At 41.4% G+C, this 22,100-nt stretch overlaps 1 pseudogene and 2 gene segments (V, D, J or C); 2 read left to right on the plus strand and 1 right to left on the minus strand.

Annotated features, from left to right (window-relative positions):
- LOC127531732 (immunoglobulin lambda-1 light chain-like) overlaps positions 1 to 3,432 on the plus strand; it is a 43,219-nt pseudogene extending 39,787 nt beyond the window's left edge.
- Positions 1 to 22,100, minus strand: part of LOC110972317 (immunoglobulin kappa light chain-like) — a 238,184-nt gene that overhangs the window by 42,533 nt on the left and 173,551 nt on the right.
- LOC127531748 (Ig kappa-b4 chain C region-like) lies at positions 337 to 1,410 on the plus strand. The segment is given in 1 exon segment: positions 337 to 1,410. A coding segment is annotated over 1 exon segment (306 nt).

Below are 22,100 nucleotides of genomic sequence, written 5' to 3' on the forward strand. Positions count from 1 at the left end.
AGTGATGCCTGTCTGAGAAGGAAGTGAAACACTTAAGACTGGTTTCATCCACTCTGAGAAAGATCAGCAGAAGATAAATCCTCTTCTGCAGCAGTTGTTCATTTTGGCTGCAGAAATTTCCATTGATCTTGTTCTCTCCAGTGGGTGGAGTTCTTTCCAATCCCTGATGTTCAATTCAATTCAATTCAATTTTATTTATGTAGCGTCAAATACAGTCAAATCGTCTCAAGACGCTTTACAGAACCCATATGCCTGACCCCCAGAGCAAGCCCAAAGGCGACAGTGGCAAGGAAAAACACCCTTTTAACAGGGAAGAAACCTCAAGCAGAACCCGGCTCTATATAGGGGGGGACCCATCTGCCTGCTGGCCGGACGGGTTGAGAGGGACAGAGGAGGGCAAGGGGGAGGGATGGGAGAAGAGGGAGGGGTGGGAAAGCAAGGAAAACACAACACACATTTGGATACATGTATGACAGGATATGTGACACAAACAAAGTATAAGCTAACATTGAAAACTGACTCATAATTTACTCTTATGATGTACGGCTCTGACATTAAACATACTCCATATATAGCTAGCAGTAAAATTCAAACAGTATGTAAGTTAGCATAACAAGTATAGTGAAGGCAATGCAGAGTTGACTGGTGGAAAAAGGGGAGCTGGAAGCAGAGGGCTGGAGGAAGGTCAGCAGCAGCATCCCACAGTGGACATGATGGAGACTGGACCAGCTGGTGGAACATCAAATGCAGATCTGAAGCATCCAGCTCTGGGACCAGGGACACGCGGAGAAATAGCACAGGGGGAGACAGAGTGAATGTACTGCAATAACGGTATACATATTAAATGTAAAGGTAGATAGAGAAGGGCTCAGTGCGTCAAGAAAAGTCCCCCAGCAGCCTAGGCCTATAGCAGCATGACTAGGGGCAGAACGAAGGGACGTCCAAGAGGGAGTCAGCTGTGCAAATGAAGACACAAGCCGAACCCCTGTGGGTCACCCAGTCAGCCCTAACTATAAGATTTGTCAAAAAGGAACGTGTTTGTAAGGAACGAGGGGCAGCGTGGAATGTTGCTGCCCCTCTCCAGTGAGGAGTTGCAGCAGGGGAAGGCCACGCTCATGTGCCTGGCCAACAAGGGCTTCCCCTCAGACTGGAGTCTGTCCAGGAAGGTGGACGGCAGCAGCAGCAGCAGCAGCAGCAGCAGCATGAGCTGGGAGGAGAGCAGGAGCCTCGGGGTGCTGGAGAAAGACGGCCACTACAGCTGGAGCAGCACCCTGAGGCTCCCTGCAGACCAGTGGAGGAAGGTGGTCTCTGTGAGCTGTGAGACCACCCAGGGCTCCCAGACTCCACTCTCAGAGACAGAGATTAACTAAAAAATTATATATTTAAAATAAAAATGTTATCTGGTCACTTGCGTTCACTGTGTTATTTCCAGTTTTGATATCAGCTGAAAAATGATACAAACAGCAAATCATGGAGTTGAGTTTGTTTGTTTCAGAGTCAGAGAGCCGTGTCTCTCTACAGTCAGAGGTTTTTGTACGACGCCTCAATCAGGTTGTATCATTGTGGTGGACTTTTGGTGGAGGAACCAGACTGGATGTTGGAAGTAAGTTAAATGAAAGTTGTTTTAATTTAGGTGATATTCTTCTTTTCTTGTCTATACTCTTCTGTTCATTGTGGCAGGAAAAATAAACTAATTTTCATGTTAATATTAAATTTGCCAACAAATAGTCTTGTAGCAGGAGATGAAGCTCATTTTAACAATGGAAGTTTAAAAATTAATTACAATGAGTCTAAAATTTGAAGATGGTCGAAGTAAGTTGAATTAAATTTGTTCTAATTTAGTTGATATTCTTCTTTTCTAGTCTACACTTCTCTTTTCATTGTGGCAGGAAAAATAAATTAATTTTCAGATTAACATTAAATCTACCAACAAATTGTTTTGCAGCAGGAGATGAAATTCATTTTAAAAATGTAAATTTTAAAAGTCATTACATTGAGTCTAAAAAAAATCAGGATGGTCCAAAAGACAAAACATTATTTATGGTTTAATGGTTGAATATTGAGTGACTGTAGGTTTAGTTCAGTCTGACAGTCAGAGAGCCGTGTCTCTCTACAGTCAGAGGTTTTTGTACGACGCCTCAATCAGGTTGTATCACTGTGGTGGACTTTTGGTGGAGGAACCAGACTGGAATTTGGAAGTAAGTTTATAATGTGTTTAATACTAAATGTGTTATTGAAGAAAAAACCTATTTCGAAAATGTTTTTGATGGTTTGAAGCAGAGAAATGCGGATTTTTTAAATGTACAACATATTTAGTATTCATGTTTTATTTGTCCTTATGGAGCTTAACTCAAATCATCTTTTCTAAACTTCATGTCCACATTTAATTTCATATTGGAATTTAATCATTTGTAATCTAGAATACACAAAATTTTATTCCTTCTATGACCAGGTAATAAACAATTCACTTTTATCAAATAAAACTGTACAATTTGCAATTCAGCTTGAAATAATGTTTAAAGACCAAAATACAGAACATTTTAGATTTGTTGAGTATTTTTCTTTATTCTTTCTACGAAATATTTGAAAGTAGTGTTTAGTTCTGATTTTTGGTGACGATAATTAAAACTGTTATTGTAAAAGTTTCCACATCTGCTGGTTTTAGTTCCAGAACAGTTTAACATATTTCTGATCAAACTGTGAGATGATTGTCTCTGAGCTGATTTACATGAGAGCTTTCTTAAAGGGAACTGAAACAATGTGTGAGTGAGTGACTGCTGGAGCAGAAAAAGCATCTGACAGAAACTCCTTCAAGGACTAAACCAACCGTCTCACAGTCAAGGTGTCCACGTGTGTGATGTTTGATTGACAGCTGTGTGCTCCCTGTCCTCTAAGCTGATTGGTGTCTCCTAGGTGATGTCCGTCCCACCCTGACGGTGCTGCCCCCCTCCAGTGAGGAGCTGCAGCAGGGGAAGGCCACGCTCATGTGCCTGGCCAACAAGGGCTTCCCCTCAGACTGGAGTCTGTCCTGGAAGGTGGACGGCAGCAGCAGCAGCAGCAGCAGCATGAGCTGGGAGGAGAGCAGGAGCCCCGGGGTGCTGGAGAAGGACGGCCACTACAGCTGGAGCAGCACCCTGAGGCTCCCTGCAGACCAGTGGAGGAAGGTGGTCTCTGTGAGCTGTGAGGCCACCCAGGGCTCCCAGACTCCACTCTCAGAGACACTGAGGAGAGACCAGTGTTCCCAGTCCTGACTCACTCACTGGGACTCTCATACTGGTCTGACTCTGTTACTGCTCTCTGTTTGCTCTCCATTTCTCTTTTCTATATTTTTTTCTTTGAATTATTTTTTCAAACTAAAAAAAGATTAGAACAGCCATATCTTCCTCTTCATAATGATACAGTTCATGTTTTCATGCAATAAAGCCTTTCGTCTTCAAATCAAGTGTTTCAGTCTTTTTATTTAATCAAACATCTTAAGATTTCGTAATCTACATCAATTTAAGAAATAAATAATTATTATGAAACACACTGTATTGTATAAAATTTGTTTTCAGAGGTACATTAAAACTGGTAGTAATAAAGGCAATATCCCAGACAATTTATATAGATACAATCCCTTCCAAAATTATTGAAACAGTGAGGTCACTTTCATTATTTTTGCTGTAGACTGAAAACATTTGGGTTTAATTTCAAACGATGAATTTGAGACAAGAGATAAACATTTCAGCTTTTATTTCCAAGTATTTACATCTGGTTCTGATACACACCCTAGAAGATAGCACCTTTTGTTTGAACCCAACCATTTTTAGGTGAGGAAAAGTATTGGAACATGTGACTGGCAGGTGTGTTGTTTTGCCCTGGTGTGTCCTATTCCATTAAATATTGAAACAATAAATACCGCTCCATGTCTATGTTCAATTTCAGATTTAGACTGCATCTATAGTTAGAGGTGTAGCCAACATGAAAACCAGAGAGCTGTCTATGGGTGAAAAACAAGCATTTGTGAAGCTGAGAGAAGATGAAAAATCAAGACTAGTTACTGAAGACAACATATGCAAAAGAACTGCTACCGAGTAGTGGGTTATATGATATACTCTCACAAACTACTAAACACAATCTTGATGCACATGAAAACAATGAAAGTGTTTGTTATGGTAACCCGCTTTATCGTGCATTGCCACTATGCATTGTTTCTTGTCACGAGGCTACAGCTACAGCGTGCTGATGGGCCTATATTAGCAGTCGATGCTAGCGATAGTTAGCCTTCTACTTTTCTGACACTTATCACATAGTAAACATAAAAAGCAGCACCACAATGTAACACAAATATATACATATACATATATATATATATATATATATATATATATATACATACAGTGCCTTGTGAAAGTATTCGGCCCCCTTGAACTTTTCAACCTTTCGCCACATTTCAGGCTTCAAACATAAAGATATCAAATTTTAATTTTTTGTCAAGAATCAACAACAAGTGGGACACAATCGTGAAGTGGAACGAAATTTATTGGATATTTTAAACTTTAACAAATAAAAACCTGAAAAGTGGGGTGTGCAATATTATTTGGCCCCCTTGCATTAATACTTTGTAGCGCCACCTTTTGCTGCAATTACAGCTGCAAGTCGCTTGGGGTATGTCTATCAGTTTTGCACATCGAGAGACTGAAATTCTTGCCCATTCTTCCTTGCAAAACAGCTCCAGCTCAGTGAGGTTGGATGGAGAGTGTTTGTGAACAGCAGTCTTCAGCTCTGCCCACAGATTCTCGATTGGATTCAGGTCTGGACTTTGATTTGGCCATTCTAACACCTGGATACGTTTATTTGTGAACCATTCCATTGTAGATTTGGTTTTATGTTTTGGATCATTGTCCTGTTGGAAGATAAATCTCCATCCCAGTCTCAGGTCTTTTGCAGACTCCAACAGGTTTTCTTCCAGAATGGTCCTGTATTTGGCTCCATTCATCTTCCCATCAATTTTAACCATCTTCCCTGTCCCTGCTGAAGAAAAGCAGGCCCAAACCATGAGGCTGCCACCACCATGTTTGACAGTGGGGATGGTGTGTTCAGGGTGATGAGCTGTGTTGCTTTTACGCCAAACATATCATTTTGCATTGTGGCCAAAAAGTTCCATTTTGGTTTCATCTGACCAGAGCACCTTCTTCCACATGTTTGGTGTTGTCTCCCAGGTGGCTTGTGGCAAACTTCAAACGAGACTTTTTATGGATATCTTTGATAAATGGCCTTCTTGCCACTCTTCCATAAAGGCCAGATTTGTGCAGTGTACGACTGATTGTTGTCCTATGGACAGACTCTCCCATCTCAGCTGTAGATCTCTGCAGTTCATCCAGAGTGATCATGGGCCTCTTGGCTGCATCTCTGATCAGTCTTCTCCTTGTTCGAGGTGAAAGTTTAGAGGGACGGCCAGGTCTTGGTAGATTTGCAGTGGTCTGATACTCCTTCCATTTCAATATGATTGCTTGCACAGTGCTGCTTGAGATGTTTAAAGCTTGGGAAATCTTTTTGTATCCAAATCCGGCTTTAAACTTCTCCACAACAGTATCTCGGACCTGCCTGGTGTGTTCCTTGGTCTTCATGATGCTCTCTGCACTTTAAACAGAACCCTGAGACTATCACAGAGCAGGTGCATTTATACGGAGAATTGATTACACACAGGTGGATTCTATTTATCATCATCAGTCATTTAGGACAACATTGGATCATTCAGAGATCCTCACTGAACTTCTGGAGTGAGTTTGCTGCACTGAAAGTAAAGGGGCCGAATAATATTGCACACCCCACTTTTCAGTTTTTTATTTGTTAAAAAAGTATAAAATATCCAATAAATTTCATTCCACTTCACGATTGTGTCCCAGTTGTTGTTGATTCTTGACAAAAAATTAAAATTGTATATCTTTATGTTTGAAGCCTGAAATGTGGCGAAAGGTTGAAAAGTTCAAGGGGGCCGAATACTTTCGCAAGGCACTGTACATATATATATATATATATAGGGCACTTATGCACTTTCCTCACCTGCAAATACAGAAGAAATACAGTTTCTGATGAGTATTGGTTCTCTTTGCTTCTATCTTGACTACTCTCATGTTTACGACTGGGCTTACTTCATTGTACGCCGGGAAAACAGCACCAATCTCTCACACTACAGAGCCAATACTAATGCCTACTGATGAAAATGGGTGTCGCCCTAAAATTACTTAGGATTATTTTTAGGTGTGACACAAGGCCTTTCAAATTCTATTCATAGTGGTGGGACCAAACAAATTAGAAAAACTACTAATTCTGAACATCATATGAACTACACTCAACAAAAATAGAAACAGTTGCTTCCATTTTTTATCAGATGTACACAAAGATCTAAAACTTTTTCCACATACACAATATCACCATTTCTCTCAAATATTGTTCACAAATCTGTCTATATCTGTGATAGTGAGCACTTCTCCTTTGCTGAGATAATCCATCCCACCTCACAGGTGTGCCATATCAAGATGCTGATGAGACACCATGATTCGTGCACAGGTGTGCCTTAGACTGCCCACAATAAAAGGCCACTGTGAAAGGTGCAGTTTTGTTTTATTTGGGGGGGGGTCCACTCCTCTTCTATGGCTATGCGAAGTTGATGGATATTGGCAGGAAGTGGTACACGCTGTCATATACCCCAATCCAGATCATCCCAAACATGCTCAATGGGTGACATGTCCGGTGAGTATGCTGGCCATGCAAGAACTGGGACGTTTTCAGCTTCCAAGAACTGTGTACAGATCCTTGCAACATGGGGCTGTGCATTATCCTGCTGCAACATGAGGTGATGTTCTTGGATGTATGGCACAACAATGGGCCTCAGGATCTCGTCACGGTATCTCTGTGCATTCAAAATGCCATCAATAAAATGCACCTGTGTTCTTCGTCCGTAACAGATGCCTGCCCATACCATAACCCAACCGCCACCACGGGCCACTCCATCCACAACATTGACATCAGAAAACCGCTCACCCACATGACACCACACACACTGTCTGCCATCTGCTCTGAACAGTGTAAACCTGGATTCATCCGTGAAGAGAACACCTCTCCAACGTGCCAGATGCCATCGAATGTGAGCATTTGCCCACTCAAGTCGGTTGCGACGATGAACTGGAGTCAGGTGGAGACCCCGATGAGGACGACGAGCATGCAGATGTGTCACGCTCTCAGAAGGCGGACCCGAACAGAAAGCCACGCTGCCAAGGCTGGTGGAACTGAGGAGGAGTTTTATTGTTGGAGGGGTGAATAATGGCTCGGTAAGGGGAAAACCAGAGTGCAGGAGTTGCTGGTGTAGTGGGGGGTTTTTAGCCAGGAACGGGGGGAATCCAGGCAGGGACAGAAGGGGTCCAGGCAGGAATGAGGGTCCAGGCAGGAATAGGGAGTCCAGGCATGAGCAGGAGGGTCCAGGAGGGAAAAAACAGTGATGACTGGGTTGGGGAGAGCCGGTGGGGAAGGAGGATGGTGGGGATCCTGGACAGCTGACCTAGGTGAGGAGCAGGAGAAAGCAAAATAAGAAAAGACAAACTTAAACAGATCTTAACAGAGGGCTAGAGAGTGAACTGACTGAGGTGTCTTGGTTCAACAATCTGGCAGGGAGTGGAAGGATGAGCCGGTTCTTATTGCAGAGGTGTGTAATCAGGTCGATGATCGTCAGCTGTCCGGGAGCCGTAGAGGTGGCTGATTGCCTGAGTGGAGTCAGCTGGGAAGCTAGACTCCACTCAGGCACCGAGCTGCAGGGGGAGAGACAGGGCAGAGGAGTGGATGGGAGACAGCAAGACAGACAGGGCAGAGGAACAAGAGAGGGGGAGAGATGGGGAAAGAGGTATTTGGGATGCCAGATGGGAAAGACAGGGGATGAGAAGGGAGCTCTGACAAGATGAGCTTCCCTGAGACGGTTTCTGACAGTTTGTGCAGAAATTCTTTGGTTATGAAACCCATTGTTTCAGCAGCTGTCCGAGTGGCTGGTCTCAGACCATCTTGGAGGTGAACATGCTGGATGTGGAGGTCCTGGGCTGGTGTGGTTACACGTGGTCTGCGGTTGTGAGGCTGGTTGGATGTACTGCCAAATTCTCTGAAACGCCTTTGGAGAGGGCTTATGGTAGAGAAATGAACATTCAATACACCAGCAACAGCTCTGGTTGACATTCCTGCTGTCAGCATGCCAATTGCACGCTCCCTCAAATCTTGCCACATCTGTGGCATTGTGCTGTGTGATAAACAGGCCCGGACTGGCAATCGGGAGAGGCGGGACTTTTCCCGGTGGCCCGCCTCCTTATTGGCCTGCCTGGACGGGCCAGCCACAGACTGGCAGGCCAATGAAAAAAAGTTGATCGGCTTTTTGGCAGACAGGCCAGAGACAGCAGCGTTAGAAGCCTTACAGAGTACACGCCCACCCTCCTGTCACTCACACAAAGCAAGTGCTCTGAGCTCTAAATCAGAAGGATAGGGATTGGTCAAAGTGACATTTTTTTTAGAAGAAATGTGCCATGATTGATTAGTTGCTTTATGGCCCACCCCTTCATAGCGACAACGGGGAGAATGCACTGCAGAGCGGTGCTATGAGAGTGAGGCCAGAGAGTGGAAGGAGCGAAGATTATGGAGCACCCTTACTTCAAGTAAGTTTACAAACGGTCGGTTCTTCTCACAAATGCATCATCAGACTTCAAAGGCCAAAATATAATAAAAAATGTCTGTCCCAAATAAGCTCCACAGGTGTCAGGTGGGTTGCAGGAAGCCTGAAAACGTTTGAGACCCCCTCTTCAGGTAGGATAGGCAGTTGACTTACAATTTTCAGTTATAAAATGAACATTGGTGTTTGCATATACTATTAGCTATGACCAGCTGACATCTAAATGATTTGCTGACAAAAATAATATATATTTTTTTAATTCCACATGTTATATAAATAATAGGAAAAGGAAAACATTGGAAAAATTGGTGAGGGTAGTGAAGAGATTACAGAAGAGAAAAGTACTGGACTGTATGGAGCTGTCGTTATGGTTGTGTTTAATAGACTTACTGTCTGTTTAGTAGTGTTGTAATTGCTATAACATAACTGTAAAAGGCATATTTTTGGAAGGAAAAAAAACAAAATTTTGGTGCATTATCCCACGTGACACAACCCTTGCGGTGGCGGAAGTGGCCTGACTGATTGGAAATCTCCCGGCCTGAATTTCTTTCCCAGTCCGGCCCTGGTGATAAAACTGCACCTTTCACAGTGTCCTTTTATTGTGGGCAGTCTAAGGCACACCTGTGCACTAATCATGGTGTCTAATCAGCATTTTGATATGGCACACCTTTGAGGTGGGATGGATTATCTCAGCAAAGGAGAAGTGCTCACGATCACAGATTTAGACAGATTTGTGAACAATATTTGAGAGAAATGGTGATATTGTGTATGTGGAAAAAGTTTTAGATCTTTGAGTTCATCTCATAAAAAATGGGAGCAAAAACAAAAGTGTTGCATTTATATTTTTGTTGAGTATATTAAGATACACAATAGTTTAGGCTGCCACACTACACCAGAAGATGCAAACCATGCATAAGCAAGAAGAATAGGATGGGCAGGCTGGAGTTTGCTGCAAAGTACAGAAATGAGCCTCAAAGAATTCTGGGACAAAGTTTTATGAACTGATGAGAAAAAGTTCAACCTTTACCAAGGTGATGGAAAGGCTGAAGTTTGGAGAAAGAAAGGATCTGCTCATGATCCCAAACATACAAGTTCATCTGTAAAACACAGTGGAGGTAATGTTGTGGTTTGGGCTTGCATGGCTTCTTCTGGGACGGCTCATTAATCTTTATTGATTATATAACACATGATGGCAGAAGCAAAATGAACTCAGAAGTCTACAGAAACATTTTGTCTGCCATTTTAAAGAAATATGCAACAACACTGATTGGTGAATGCTTTATCGTGCAGCAAGAAAATGACCCAAAACACACTGCCAAAACAACGAGACGAGCCCTCAGTAGATGACAGAACCACGCCATCTACTGGCGAGTTTCAGTAGATGGCATTAAATACTTGCATATGACTCTGTATCAATTTTGATCATCCTACATATATCCCTTCCTACTTGATCTGCTGACTTGTAACTCCACAACTGAGCAGGGGACCTTAGACTGATCTTCAGTGCCAAGTTTGATTATCCTGACTTCAGCACTTGCAGAGGTATCGGACCGGACATACACACACACACACATACATACATACATACATACATACCCACATACATACTTACCCAGCCAGACACCGCACCGAATGCAGTAACCCCGCTGACATACGTCAGGCGTGGTTAACAAAGGAGTTCATCAGAGGCAAGAAGTGGAAGGTTTTAGATTGGTCAAATCAATCCCGAGACTTAAATCCAATAGAGCTGCATTTTACCTGTTGAAGGGAAGACTGAAAGGAGTAACCACCAATACAAAAACAACTGAAAGAGGCTGTTGTGAAATCTGGAAAAGCATCACAAAAAATAATGCATTAGTTTGGTGATGTCAATGGGTCACAGGCTTGATTCAATTATTGCAAGCAAAGGGTCTGAAACTAAATATTAAGTCCGATTCACTTTAATCTGTTTTAAGTCTATCCGTACCAATATTTTTGCTCACCTAAAAATGTGGTGTTCTGTTTCAAATAATGCTATCTTTGAAGTTGTCTATCAGATCCAGATGTAAATAACTACAAATAAAGCTGAACTGTTTATCTCTTGTTTCAAATTCATCATTTGATGTCAAATCCAAATGTTTTCAGTCTACAGCAAAAATAAATGTTATGATCCTGCTCCGGCCCCTGCCCTTCCTTCTCCTATTTCTCTCTCCTATGCCATATATAATCATGTCTCTCTCTCTCCTTGTCTTGTCCCTCTGGCTCCCTCTGTTTGCACCTGTTGGTCTCTGCGTCTGTCTCACTCCCTTGGTCTCTCTCACTTACTCTCGTGCATTACCTGTCTGCATTCTGCTGGTTGCTGTGACAAGAATCGGCTGCAGTAATCCAATTCCCAGTAATAAGAAAGGAAACTATGGTGTCCCTAGGGGTTTGGGCAAAAAAACAACAAAAGAACTCCAAACAAACCCTCAGCAGGTAAAACCTGGAAAGGAATGCTGAGTGCAAAGTAATACTAAAACTAAGGTCGAGCTAATTGCGATTACTAGAATTATACAAGGAAATTTAACTGTGCTGATAACTAAGGTCAGAGAGCAGCTCAAAAGAATTCCTGCTCAAAGAGAGGAAAATACTCAAGGACACTATAATAGGATGATCTCAAAAAACAGCACAAGATTGTACAGGATAAACATTAATGTGATGGTATGAGTTGATATCAAAATACTGGTGCATATGCATAATTTAAACTCAAAATTTCAGCATTAGCAAAATTTAAGTTAAGGTAACTTAATAAAATTAGCATGATAACTAGTCCCTTCCACCTAATTGCCAACATAAAAACTTATTTATTCAATTGTAGTAATTAATTGCTTTGTACTTAAAACATACTTTTAAATAACATGGAAATACATTTTGGAACAGTTTCATCTTTCTACACTGCCATTTGAAACGTTTGGGGTCACTTAGAAATGTCCTTATTTTTGAAAGAAAAGCAGTTTTTCGGTTAAGATAACATTAAATGAATCAGAAATCCAATCTAGACATGACTGATAAATATCTACATAGAGGTACAAAGGCCCTTCTCCAGCAGCCATCACTCTTGTGTTTTAATGGTGCGTTGCGTTTTGAAGGACTAACTGATGATTAGAAAACCCTTGTGCAATTATCTAATCCAAGTTAATACTAGTTGAACATGCTAGTTCTGGAACTTTAGAACACCTCAGAACCCTGTATCTGTTTTTGAGGTTTTCTGCTCTAGTGGGATTAGATAATTGGCACAGATGTAAAGAAACAGTAAAGAATCAGTCACTACATAACACTGCATATGTAGGTAGCTTTATGGAGGACTTTTTTGTATTTCATGTTAATATTTCCCACTCATGAAGTGGAAAATGTGTGGAATCTCTTTCAATATCAAAATTTTGCAATATAAAGCATTTAACTTAAACGTAATGAAAGGCTCCTCTGGTGTCTTGACTTCCTTTGTGAGTCAGTCATTACATAGAAGGCTTGTATGCAGAGTACAAAAGTAGATGGACATCCTGAGTGGAAGATCCCCACCTAGTGGCCAATTTCAGAGCAGCTTTATCATGTCAGACAAGTTAAACCGTCTGGATGTCATTTAACTGTGCTCTTATTTGATCTTTATTGGTTTTCTGCATTTCTCCCCCCCGTATGTTTCCTTTCATGTCCGCCCTTTTATCTCCGCTCTCTGTGATCGTCTTCTTCTCTTCTGCATTTCAATCCCATGCAATGTTAGGGAATAAACATAGGTGGTATAAACCCTCAGAAACTCAGCTCCCTTCCTCAGGAGATTCTGTGATTTTAGCAGCCACATCTTGCATGCGTTAACTCTCCACCAGCTGAGAAGTCTCTTTGTATCAGTACATCCAGGGTTAGCGGCGATTAGAGCCCTGTAGGAACAGCAGAAGCTTTTTTCAGAGCATCCTGGACACTGAGACCATCTTCACCTGAACCGACCCTTCACCTCTCACCTTTTATTTAACACCAGACAGACAGAAATACCCGGCCGAGGCTTTGAAAGCGACCTGTGACCTGTAAAGTAGATACTCGAAGGAGCCTTTTGGCAACGCGACCCCTCGACCTACTGGGGAAATAAACTCAGAGAGCAAGTTGTTGGAAGATAGTTTAGGTATTTATAGGTGCTTTTGTTGAGAAATCTGAGGAAAACTGAGGGTGGAAGTAGCTCAGACAGATGAGTGACGGGGAAGAGACGGAGGGAAGGCGAGGCGTGAGAGAAAGTGTCTCTCTGTGGGACCCCTGCATATTTTCTGTGGGTGAAACCAGGTGTGAGTGTGAACTGTTGGCCAGACAGCTCCGGCAGACTGCCTTTACCTGGCACAGCCCTGTCATTACAGCAAGCTGCTGCCCCGAGGCCACGTGGGCTGGAAGAAGAGCTGCAGTGTGGTGGAGGATCACTTTAGAAGCTATGGCCAGATGTGTGAATGCAGTCAGTGGTGTTAAAGTTAAGCTGAACTGTCAGCTAATTGAAGAAGTTTCAGTTTGTTTGTTAAATGTACTCATATAGCAGCAGATGTGGGTTTTTTTTCATGCCACAATAAGCACATGTAGGTCGGCTGCAGACTTCACACCTCATATCGAACACAGATTGTAAAAGACTTACACAGGGTTTCTGGAAAATTTGGAACTTGTGCATGAACAGCATCTGACAACAACTACACTACATGCCAGAAGTTTAGAAGCAAGATCAAATTTGTACAAAAAAAAGGATCATAGTTTCATTGGTGCAACAGAATAAACTTGATTATGGCATAAAGAGTCATTCATCAGAATGCATTTTTACTATATTTATGGAGAATTTGTATCGTACTGTTTCTTTACTCAGCTGTTATACAGTTCACCTACGAACACCTCCAAGGATCAGTAATTAACATATTATGTCATAACTGCTGAATACTTACAAAAAAACGCAGATTAAAAATGACACAAGACAGTTTTCTGGGAGTTTATATGTGACGCTCAGCTAACCAGCTGCTGTAGCTTCAAATTTACTATGTAGAAGTGTTTGTGTGGCATCAGTCTTCTCGTATAACTCTCAGCTAGTGTATTTTCCAAAATATCAAGGTCTTAAGCTGTCATTTGTTTTTCTAAATTCCAAAGGTATCAGCAGCTTGTGAACGTGATGCTCACACTCAGTGCATGAGTCATTTTGTTGTGTCTCGAAGAGGTGGAATCCATGACTGATTTCATGCCTCACATGCATAGTTTTTATTGGTTCAATTGTTTTTTGTTGTTTAGGAACCTCTTACATTCCATATTAGGCATGTACATGAAGCCTAGATGATCCATTTTATGATCACTTCCACAGCTGTGGTTTTCCACATAGGATAAAACATAAACTTTAAACAGTCGTGAGATGGAATTTAAGAGTCGGCGCTGTGTATTTTGTGTGATTGTCAGTTTTTATCTAAATTGTCCGGATGCTATAAACTTCACCCATCTGGTTTTGCCTGCGGGCGAGAACAGATGCTGAAGGTTGCTCCTACCTGGTTCTAGATCTGACCTCCTATTTGTCATTTAGCTCAGATCAGGTCAGGTGAAAATGATTTTGTGTCTGCAGGCAGAGCAGGTATCTGTGAAGAGGACCAGGTGTGGTAGAGAAAATTACCTTCCTTTTTCTATTTGTGTGTCTGAGTGTGTGTGTGCATGGAAATAATAGAGGGATGTGTGAGGATTGTGTGTAATTAAGGGTGTGCAACTGCTGTGCATATAGTTGACGTGTGTGTGTGTGTGTGTGTGTGTGTGTGTGTGTGTGTGTGTGTGTGTGTGTGTGTGTGTGTGTGTGTGTGTGTGTGTGTGTGTGTGTGTGTGTGTGTGTGTGTGTGTGTACTTGTTTCTGCTATATAGGTGGGGACTCGTCTTATGGTGGGGACCTAAAATGAGGTCCCCACGGGTGGCAACAGCGTTTTCTTGGCCACGTTGTTACTAAAAAATGTAAAAGTGCAAAAACGTTTCTTTAGGGTTAGGCATTGTTTTGGTGTTGGTTAGGGTTAGGGGTTAGATATGAATGGGATTCAATGGTATGTCCCCACCGGTATAGATAAACAAACATCTGTGTGTGTGTGTGTGTGTGTGTGTGTGTGTGTGTGTGTGTGTGTGTGTGTGTGTATTTCTGCTGTTTGGATAGGGGAAGGCTAAATTTTCACCTTGACCTTGTGATGTTGTGAAATGAGGCTGCTGCGCTTTTTCTATGAATTCAGTGTAAGAATGTAGACGGTGTGTAAACGTGCAAGTATGTACATGCATTTCAGTTCTCTAAATGTGCCTATAAATGTCTCGTAAACAGACATCTGCAGCTGTAGTTTACAAGTAAACTTTACCGCTCTGATGTTTTTATTAATGAAATTATGAGCTAATTTTTCATGGATCGGTGAGTAAAAATGTCCTCACATTGATAGATCACATTTGTAATGCAGTTTTTCTGTTTGTTTTGTAATCCAATTTTTCTGTTTGCATGTCAGTGAAACAAATTTGGCATTTTACAGATGCAATAGAAACAAGAAAAGCACTTGGCACAGTCTTTGTATCATTTCGGACGAATGAAATCTTTGAAAAATTGGTGACAGAAATGACAGCACTGTAAAATGTGACCATTTAATATAGCTGTACCCACAAAAAAAGCATGTCCTTGCACTGAGCACAGGCGTGTGTTATGCATGTGTACATTATGTACAGATACCGAAGCACGCCTCCTTATTTTGAAGTGGGTGGCGAGAATTGATGGGACTTGGAAACACCCCCACAGTTCAATCAGTTGTTCATTTGTGTCGTTTGCAATGGATAAGGCCTGATAAGTACGCAGCGGTGGATTTGTAGTAGGATCACAATCATGTGATTGTCAGTTGACAGCTGACGTAGTGTTTACTTGTTGTCATAGTTACAGTGATGCCGTGTCGCCATCTCATAATAATACAGAAATCTTTAAGAAATTCGTTGATCCAGAATATAATCCGCATCACTGCCCTAAATCTAATCACTTGGCCTTTTTGTCATTTTTGACCTTCTCTGAAAATTTCATCCGAATCAGTTAATCCGTGTTTGAATAATTTTGCTAACAGACAAACAGACTGACAAACATACGCTGATCATCACACACCTCCCCGTTCCTTGGCGGAGTAATAATACCACTAATAAAGCAGATTTCAGACTGTCTGAGTCACTTTATAGCTCTGAAATCAAATCCTCTGACTTTCCTTTGACCCGAACACAAACATCTGTCCCTCTCTCCATCCTCTCCTCCCTCCATCCGTCTCCTCTCTCCTTACCCTGTTATACTGACTAAAATATGAGCTAATGGCAGCCTGTCAGCAGACCATGCTGTTCTGTGAATGTGTTGAGAGGGATTCCTTCAGCCTCTAATGTCGTAACCTTGTTTATATGCTGCCATCTTGTGGCTGATTTTGGGCAATGAAGACTTCCCTGACATTTGCAAAGAGAATTGAAGCTTTTACAGCAAAATCTTCTCATAAATATCAACAAATATGTTACTTTTAACACTATAAGCGTGCATTTGACTTCAAAAAAGTGAATGTCCAGACTGATCCGCAGCAGCAGCAGCGGTATGCCCGTCGTGCCACCACATGCCCACATAAAGCTCCTCACCATCCCTGTGAGATCTGGGATTATGAGGCACACACTCATATGCTAACATCCCTATACTTGTATGAGAGACAGGAAAAAAAAGGGAAAAACACAGCTGGGTTTTCCGTCCCGACTTGTCCTCGCCTCATGTAAACACACTTGTCAAATCCAAACACAAAGACAAAATGACTCGTTTCCTCACCTTCAAAACTCCCCTTTCAGCTCGATGATGGTGTGTAATGGATGAGGGGATGGAAAGAATGATGCAGAAATGAAAACTCTGCACAGACTCCAGATCAAGCTGCTAATGAGACTTGCCAAAGGCAGAACGGCTGAATCTTCAGCAGGAAGGCTTTCAACTGACAGCAGAATAATGATTGCAGTCATTGCAAAAAGCCACTTAATGCATGTTTCTTTATTTTTTCTTTAATACTTTAAAGGTAAAAATATCATAAAAATATTATTGAATAATGAATAATGAATAATTGGTTCCTACTTGACAAATATTTAGCTTCACCATAAAGAACACTTCCTGCAATAGCTTGAAATTGAAGGTTGTTTAATCAAATACTACTCTGGCAGGAATAAACTATGGATTTGGTTTTTAATGTTTTCATAGAACTTTTTGGGGTATTTTATGATATAAATAATTCTGGAAGTTGCAATTAAGTTTTACTCTTTGGATTTGGCTCTCGCTTCTAAAACAAGACTAGAAGATAATATAAATGAACCCAAATAAACTTAGACAACACAATATATATAATATTCTGATATAAAGCTTTGTCCCCTTATCCATTGCTGCTCTTAAATACCTGTAGCATGTTTCCCACCCATCTCTCACCAGCATGTGTGTTGTCCTATTGTCCTGCGTGTAACTGTTCATAATATGTGTATTTTGTTATGTATGTGACAGTGCCTGTGACAATCAATATCCCCTTGGGGACAATAAAGGCCTGTCTATCTATCTATCTATCTATCTATCGGTCTATCTGTCTGTCTGTCTGTCTGTCTGTCTGTCTGTCTGTCTGTCTTTGTCATGGCCACGCCCTCTCCTGCTCTGCGATCCAGCTAATTACCAGCGGCTGTGACGGAGCACAGCTGCTCTCAATCAGTAATCAGTGGCAGCATAAAGCCTGGCAGAGACCCGGGGGCAGCGCCAGATCCAGACGGCCGCCAGGCCGCCGCGAGTGCCAGGAACCACAGGGAGGCCAACGACACCACACAAAGCGGCCACCCCCATGAAGAAAACACGACAGGCGGCCCAGCCCGACCGGGCGCCAGACCCAGACGACCGCCAGGCCGCCACTCACGATGTTTTTAGTCGCAAATGGCGACCCGGCGGACGCCGCCCAAACCAGGCGCCCGACCGAGCTGAACCGCCATCCACGCCCCCCCCCCCCATTAGTCAGTATTTTGTTTATATATGTATATATAGCGTAATCACATATTGTCTCTTCAAATTATTAAAATAATTGACTTTACTGCCATTATCTGCTTCTCTAACATATATTAGTGTGTGTGTGTGTGTGTGTTTACAGTGTTTGCAAAATACCTGTCTACAGTCGAGCTTAATTTCAGAATATTCTATTACCTATTATTATTATTATCTATTATTTTCGCTATGAATATTACTATGTTCAGCCACCCCATTGATTTACAGCTGCATTTTGTGCTTCATGGCGCTAGGTGTGCTGTTTGCATGTTGGACATTGTTTTACACAGACACCACCGAAGAAGAAAGGTGCCGAAGTGCTGCACGTTTTGTTATGTTTTGTTTGTTTTTTAAAAATTGAAACAGGAGTCTGTCCGCATGAATGTCCAGTGGGTTAGGAGTTGTCTATGAGTTTGATATCTTCAATCATGTTAAAAAGTTTTACAGCAGTCCGTTTAGAAATCTGCATTTGTGTATGAAAAACTTCCCAAATATTATAAGAAAGCAGACCGGAACCGAACCCGCGTCCGAGACAAGCTCTTGTACATGAGTCACCTGCTTAACGTGCTGAGCTATATAGGCATCGGATACCCACTCATCAAAATTATTTAATAAATACCAGCGCACCGGCCCGTCGGTCAAACGGCCGAATAATGTTCACACAAATTTTGGCCCGAAGCCACATCTAATTGTCGGCCCCTGCGAATGCAAAATATAGCGTTGGATTCGCAATGCTTTTACATTAAAAATATAATATACCGATTCAAAATGCCCTACGTAACTCGCTTAAATCTGACCGAGGAGAAACATGACACACGAGGAATATTGATTAATTTTAAACGTTCTATTCAGGTGTGATTAAAATTCAGATATGAAAACAAAATCAAACCCGTTTGCAAACAAACAAACACTAACGTTTTTTAATCTCAAATACCCAAATCCTGCAGCAAAAATAAAGGCATCACATTATATATATGGGACGATGTAATGCAAAATATAGCGTTGGATTCGCAATGCTTTTACATTAAAAATATTCGTTTGAAATACGTTCTGAGTGGCATGAAAAGTCCTCCGCTTGGATTCGCAACACTTTTACATGAAAAATATTCGTTTGAAATACGATCTGAGTGGCATGAAAAGTCCTCCGCTTGAAATACATTGGTTTGAATTTCGTTGTGAGCAACACGTAAAACATGAGAAATCGTGTTGGTGCGCACGTAACCATAGATTAATTTACGTGACAGTTTCACGAATCCTTGTGAGACCGGGTTGCCATAGAGCATGAAAATAAGTATCGGCAGTGTTCTGGGAGCACTGGAGACAAATGTCGGAATCGGAGAATCCCATTTTGTTCATCATATATTGAGTAATATGTGTTCTATGGAGGATTTTGTATTGGATGAGTTGTAAGTTTGTGTGTTTTGTCATTTTAAATGCATTATCGCAAATTTGAGTCCAGAAGTCTGGTTCCGGGGATATAGATAAGTCTAACTCCCATTTAGAGATGGGTAAATGTATTGTATCAGTGCTTAAGAGTAACTTATATATTTTAGAGAGGGTTTTAGTTGTTGTCGGAGAAAGCTTTATGATTGCTTCAGCTAATGCCGGCGGCTGGAGCATGCTTTGAAGTGTTGGGATTCTTTTCTTAATATTTTTAACTTGTAGATAATGTAAAAAAATTCCCTTTTTTTTTTATTTTGTATTTTTGGAGCAAGTTTGTATATGACATGAACGTATTATCTAAGAAGAGGTGGTGGAGATGTGTGATTCCATTCTGCTCCCAAACAGCTAAATGGAGCGGCTGATTGTTAACCTGAAAATCAGGGTTGTACCAAATGGGAGAAAACTTACAGGGCTCCAATTTAGAGTTTGCAATTTCTAATGCCTTCCACCAAGCGGTCAAGGTGGAGGAAATCATTGGGTTTTTAAAACGGTTATGTCGTTTGATGGATGTTGTAATAAAGAGTATGTCTGAAAGTCTGATGCTATTGCAATCCTTCTGTTCTAATTCTAACCAACAGTTGGCGTCTCCGGTAGGTTGTGTCCATAGAATAAGATATTGTAGCTGGTTAGCTAAATAATAAGGTAGTGTCTACAGATACGGACCCGTACCCCTAGCCTGTGGCCTACGGATACGGCACTTTCCCTTCTCATAAATATTAATGAGCCGAACATAAATATTAATGAGCCGGCTGATGAACGCGCTTCGTGATTGGCTGGTAATCCGACGGACATGAATGTTAATGAGCCGGCTACGCTGATGAAGGCGCTTCCGTGATTCGAGGTGAATCTGCGTGCGGAGCCTGTCATGTCAGTCATCTTTGTGCATTAACAGTGTATTAAAGTCCATTCATTCCATATCAAGTTCCAATAAAGTTACAAGAAATATTTCACAATCAGTGTGCTGGGGTCATCGTTGTCTGTGGAAAAGTCCAACATCACTATCTGACTTTTCACGGACAGTGATTTGGGGGTTGAAATCAGCACTACTATTAAAAATAATAAAACTTTTTATTCACGTGGCGGAACTAACAGCCAGCAAACTGCAAGTATTTTTTTACCTTCAAAAGTAGTGACAGACTATTACATATTAACAACCGAAACAAAACCCTGACGTGTTTTCTGCGTCTGTCAACACAGACACTGTCACAGTCACTTTAATGTTAGCGGACTCTGTTGAATGGCTAATTTACATCAACACAAACAAATCTCACAATATCACAGTAAATCGAGTTTGTGGTTTTTTTTAATTCATGCCGAATTAAAGAGCTGCTTCTCACCATTCACGAGTGTTTGTTTCATATTCGGCATCCTTAATTTTATCTTGTAAATTAGCGTTCGAAATTAAATGGGAACATTTGCAATGGAGTTCGTCAGCCGCTTCCACCACTGAACGCGGTAAACTAATTAATAGGAACTGGACTTCAAACAATTTAGACACGGCGTCTAAAAGCGTGAAAACTACATTGTCTAAAGTGTGAGAGGAGACGGTGTATTTTTGGTTAAATTATACAATGTTCGCCGTCAACATCATTCATATAAACTGCCTGTAATGTGCAGCAATAACCGCCGCCAGCTCTTCAGTGACCTTAACGGTCCGTACCTCGAGTACAGATGCTACGGGTACGGGTCCATACCTCTAGCATCAACCAAATAATAATGCATAAAATTTGGTGCTTCTAGACCTCCTTCGGATTTACTTTTCTGAAGAGTAGATGGACTGATTTTTGCTTTTTTATTATTCCAGTAAAATTTTGTGATAGCCGAGTCCAGCGACTGGAACCAGTTGGACGTTGGTTTGAATAGAATCATTGCAAAGAAGTAATTTATTTTTGGTAGGATTTTCATTTTGATAGTAGCTATTCGTCCCATAAGAGATATAGGGAGATTGTTCCAGCGCTGTAGGTCATTGGTGATGTTATCCAGTAGTGGGGCAAAGTTTAAGTGAGTTAATTCAGATAATTTAGGTGAAAATTTATGCCTAAGTATTTTAAGTTGCCTGTAGGGAAAGAGTAGTGAGGGTCCTGGTCTGCAGGATTCCATGAATTTTCTGTGATCGGAAGTAATGTTGATTTTGTCCAATTTATGGAATAATCTGATAACTCTGAAAATGTAGTTATTAAGTTAAATACTTCCCTTAATGAAGTAGCCGGTTCTTCTAAATAAAGTAATATATCATCTGCATATAAATTAATTTTGTATTCTGTTGCCCCAGAGCGGATTCCTTGGATCCTAACATCCTGACGCACAGCTGTTGCCAACGGCTCAATGAATATCCCAAATAATAGAGGAGAGAGTGGGCAGCCCTGTCTGGTGCCTCTCTATAAGGTGAAAGTCTTTGAGGCGATTCCATTAGTGGTGACAGTAGCTTTGGGAGAATCATATAGTGCTGACACCCAGTGAATAAATAACTCTCCAAAGCCAAGCTTATTTAGAACAGCAAAGAGGAAGGACCAGTTAACTTTGTCAAAGGCTTTTTCTGCATCCAACAATATAACTGCCTTTTTGCCCTGCTGCTGTGACATGTTAATCAAATTTAAGAGCCTTCTTACGTTGTTGGTAGAGTGTCGACCTTTAATAAAACCGGTTTGATCATTATGTATAATTGTCGAAATTACTGTCTCTAGTCTAGATGCCAAGGCCTTTGCAATAATTTTAATGTCGGTGTTAATTAGTGATATCGGGCGATAGCTTGACGGAAGGGTAGGGTCTTTATCTGGCTTTAATAAAAGTTTAATTGCTGCTGTGTTCATGTGAGGCCGTATGTGACCACTGGTTTTAATTTCTGTTACTAATCTAAAAAACAGTGGAGCCAGCATTGACCAGAAATGTTTCAAAAATTTGGCCGGAAAACCGTCCGGGCCTGGTGCCTTACCATTAGAC

Source organism: Acanthochromis polyacanthus, chromosome 2 (genome assembly GCF_021347895.1).
Source record: "Acanthochromis polyacanthus isolate Apoly-LR-REF ecotype Palm Island chromosome 2, KAUST_Apoly_ChrSc, whole genome shotgun sequence".
NCBI lineage: Eukaryota > Metazoa > Chordata > Actinopteri > Pomacentridae > Acanthochromis > Acanthochromis polyacanthus.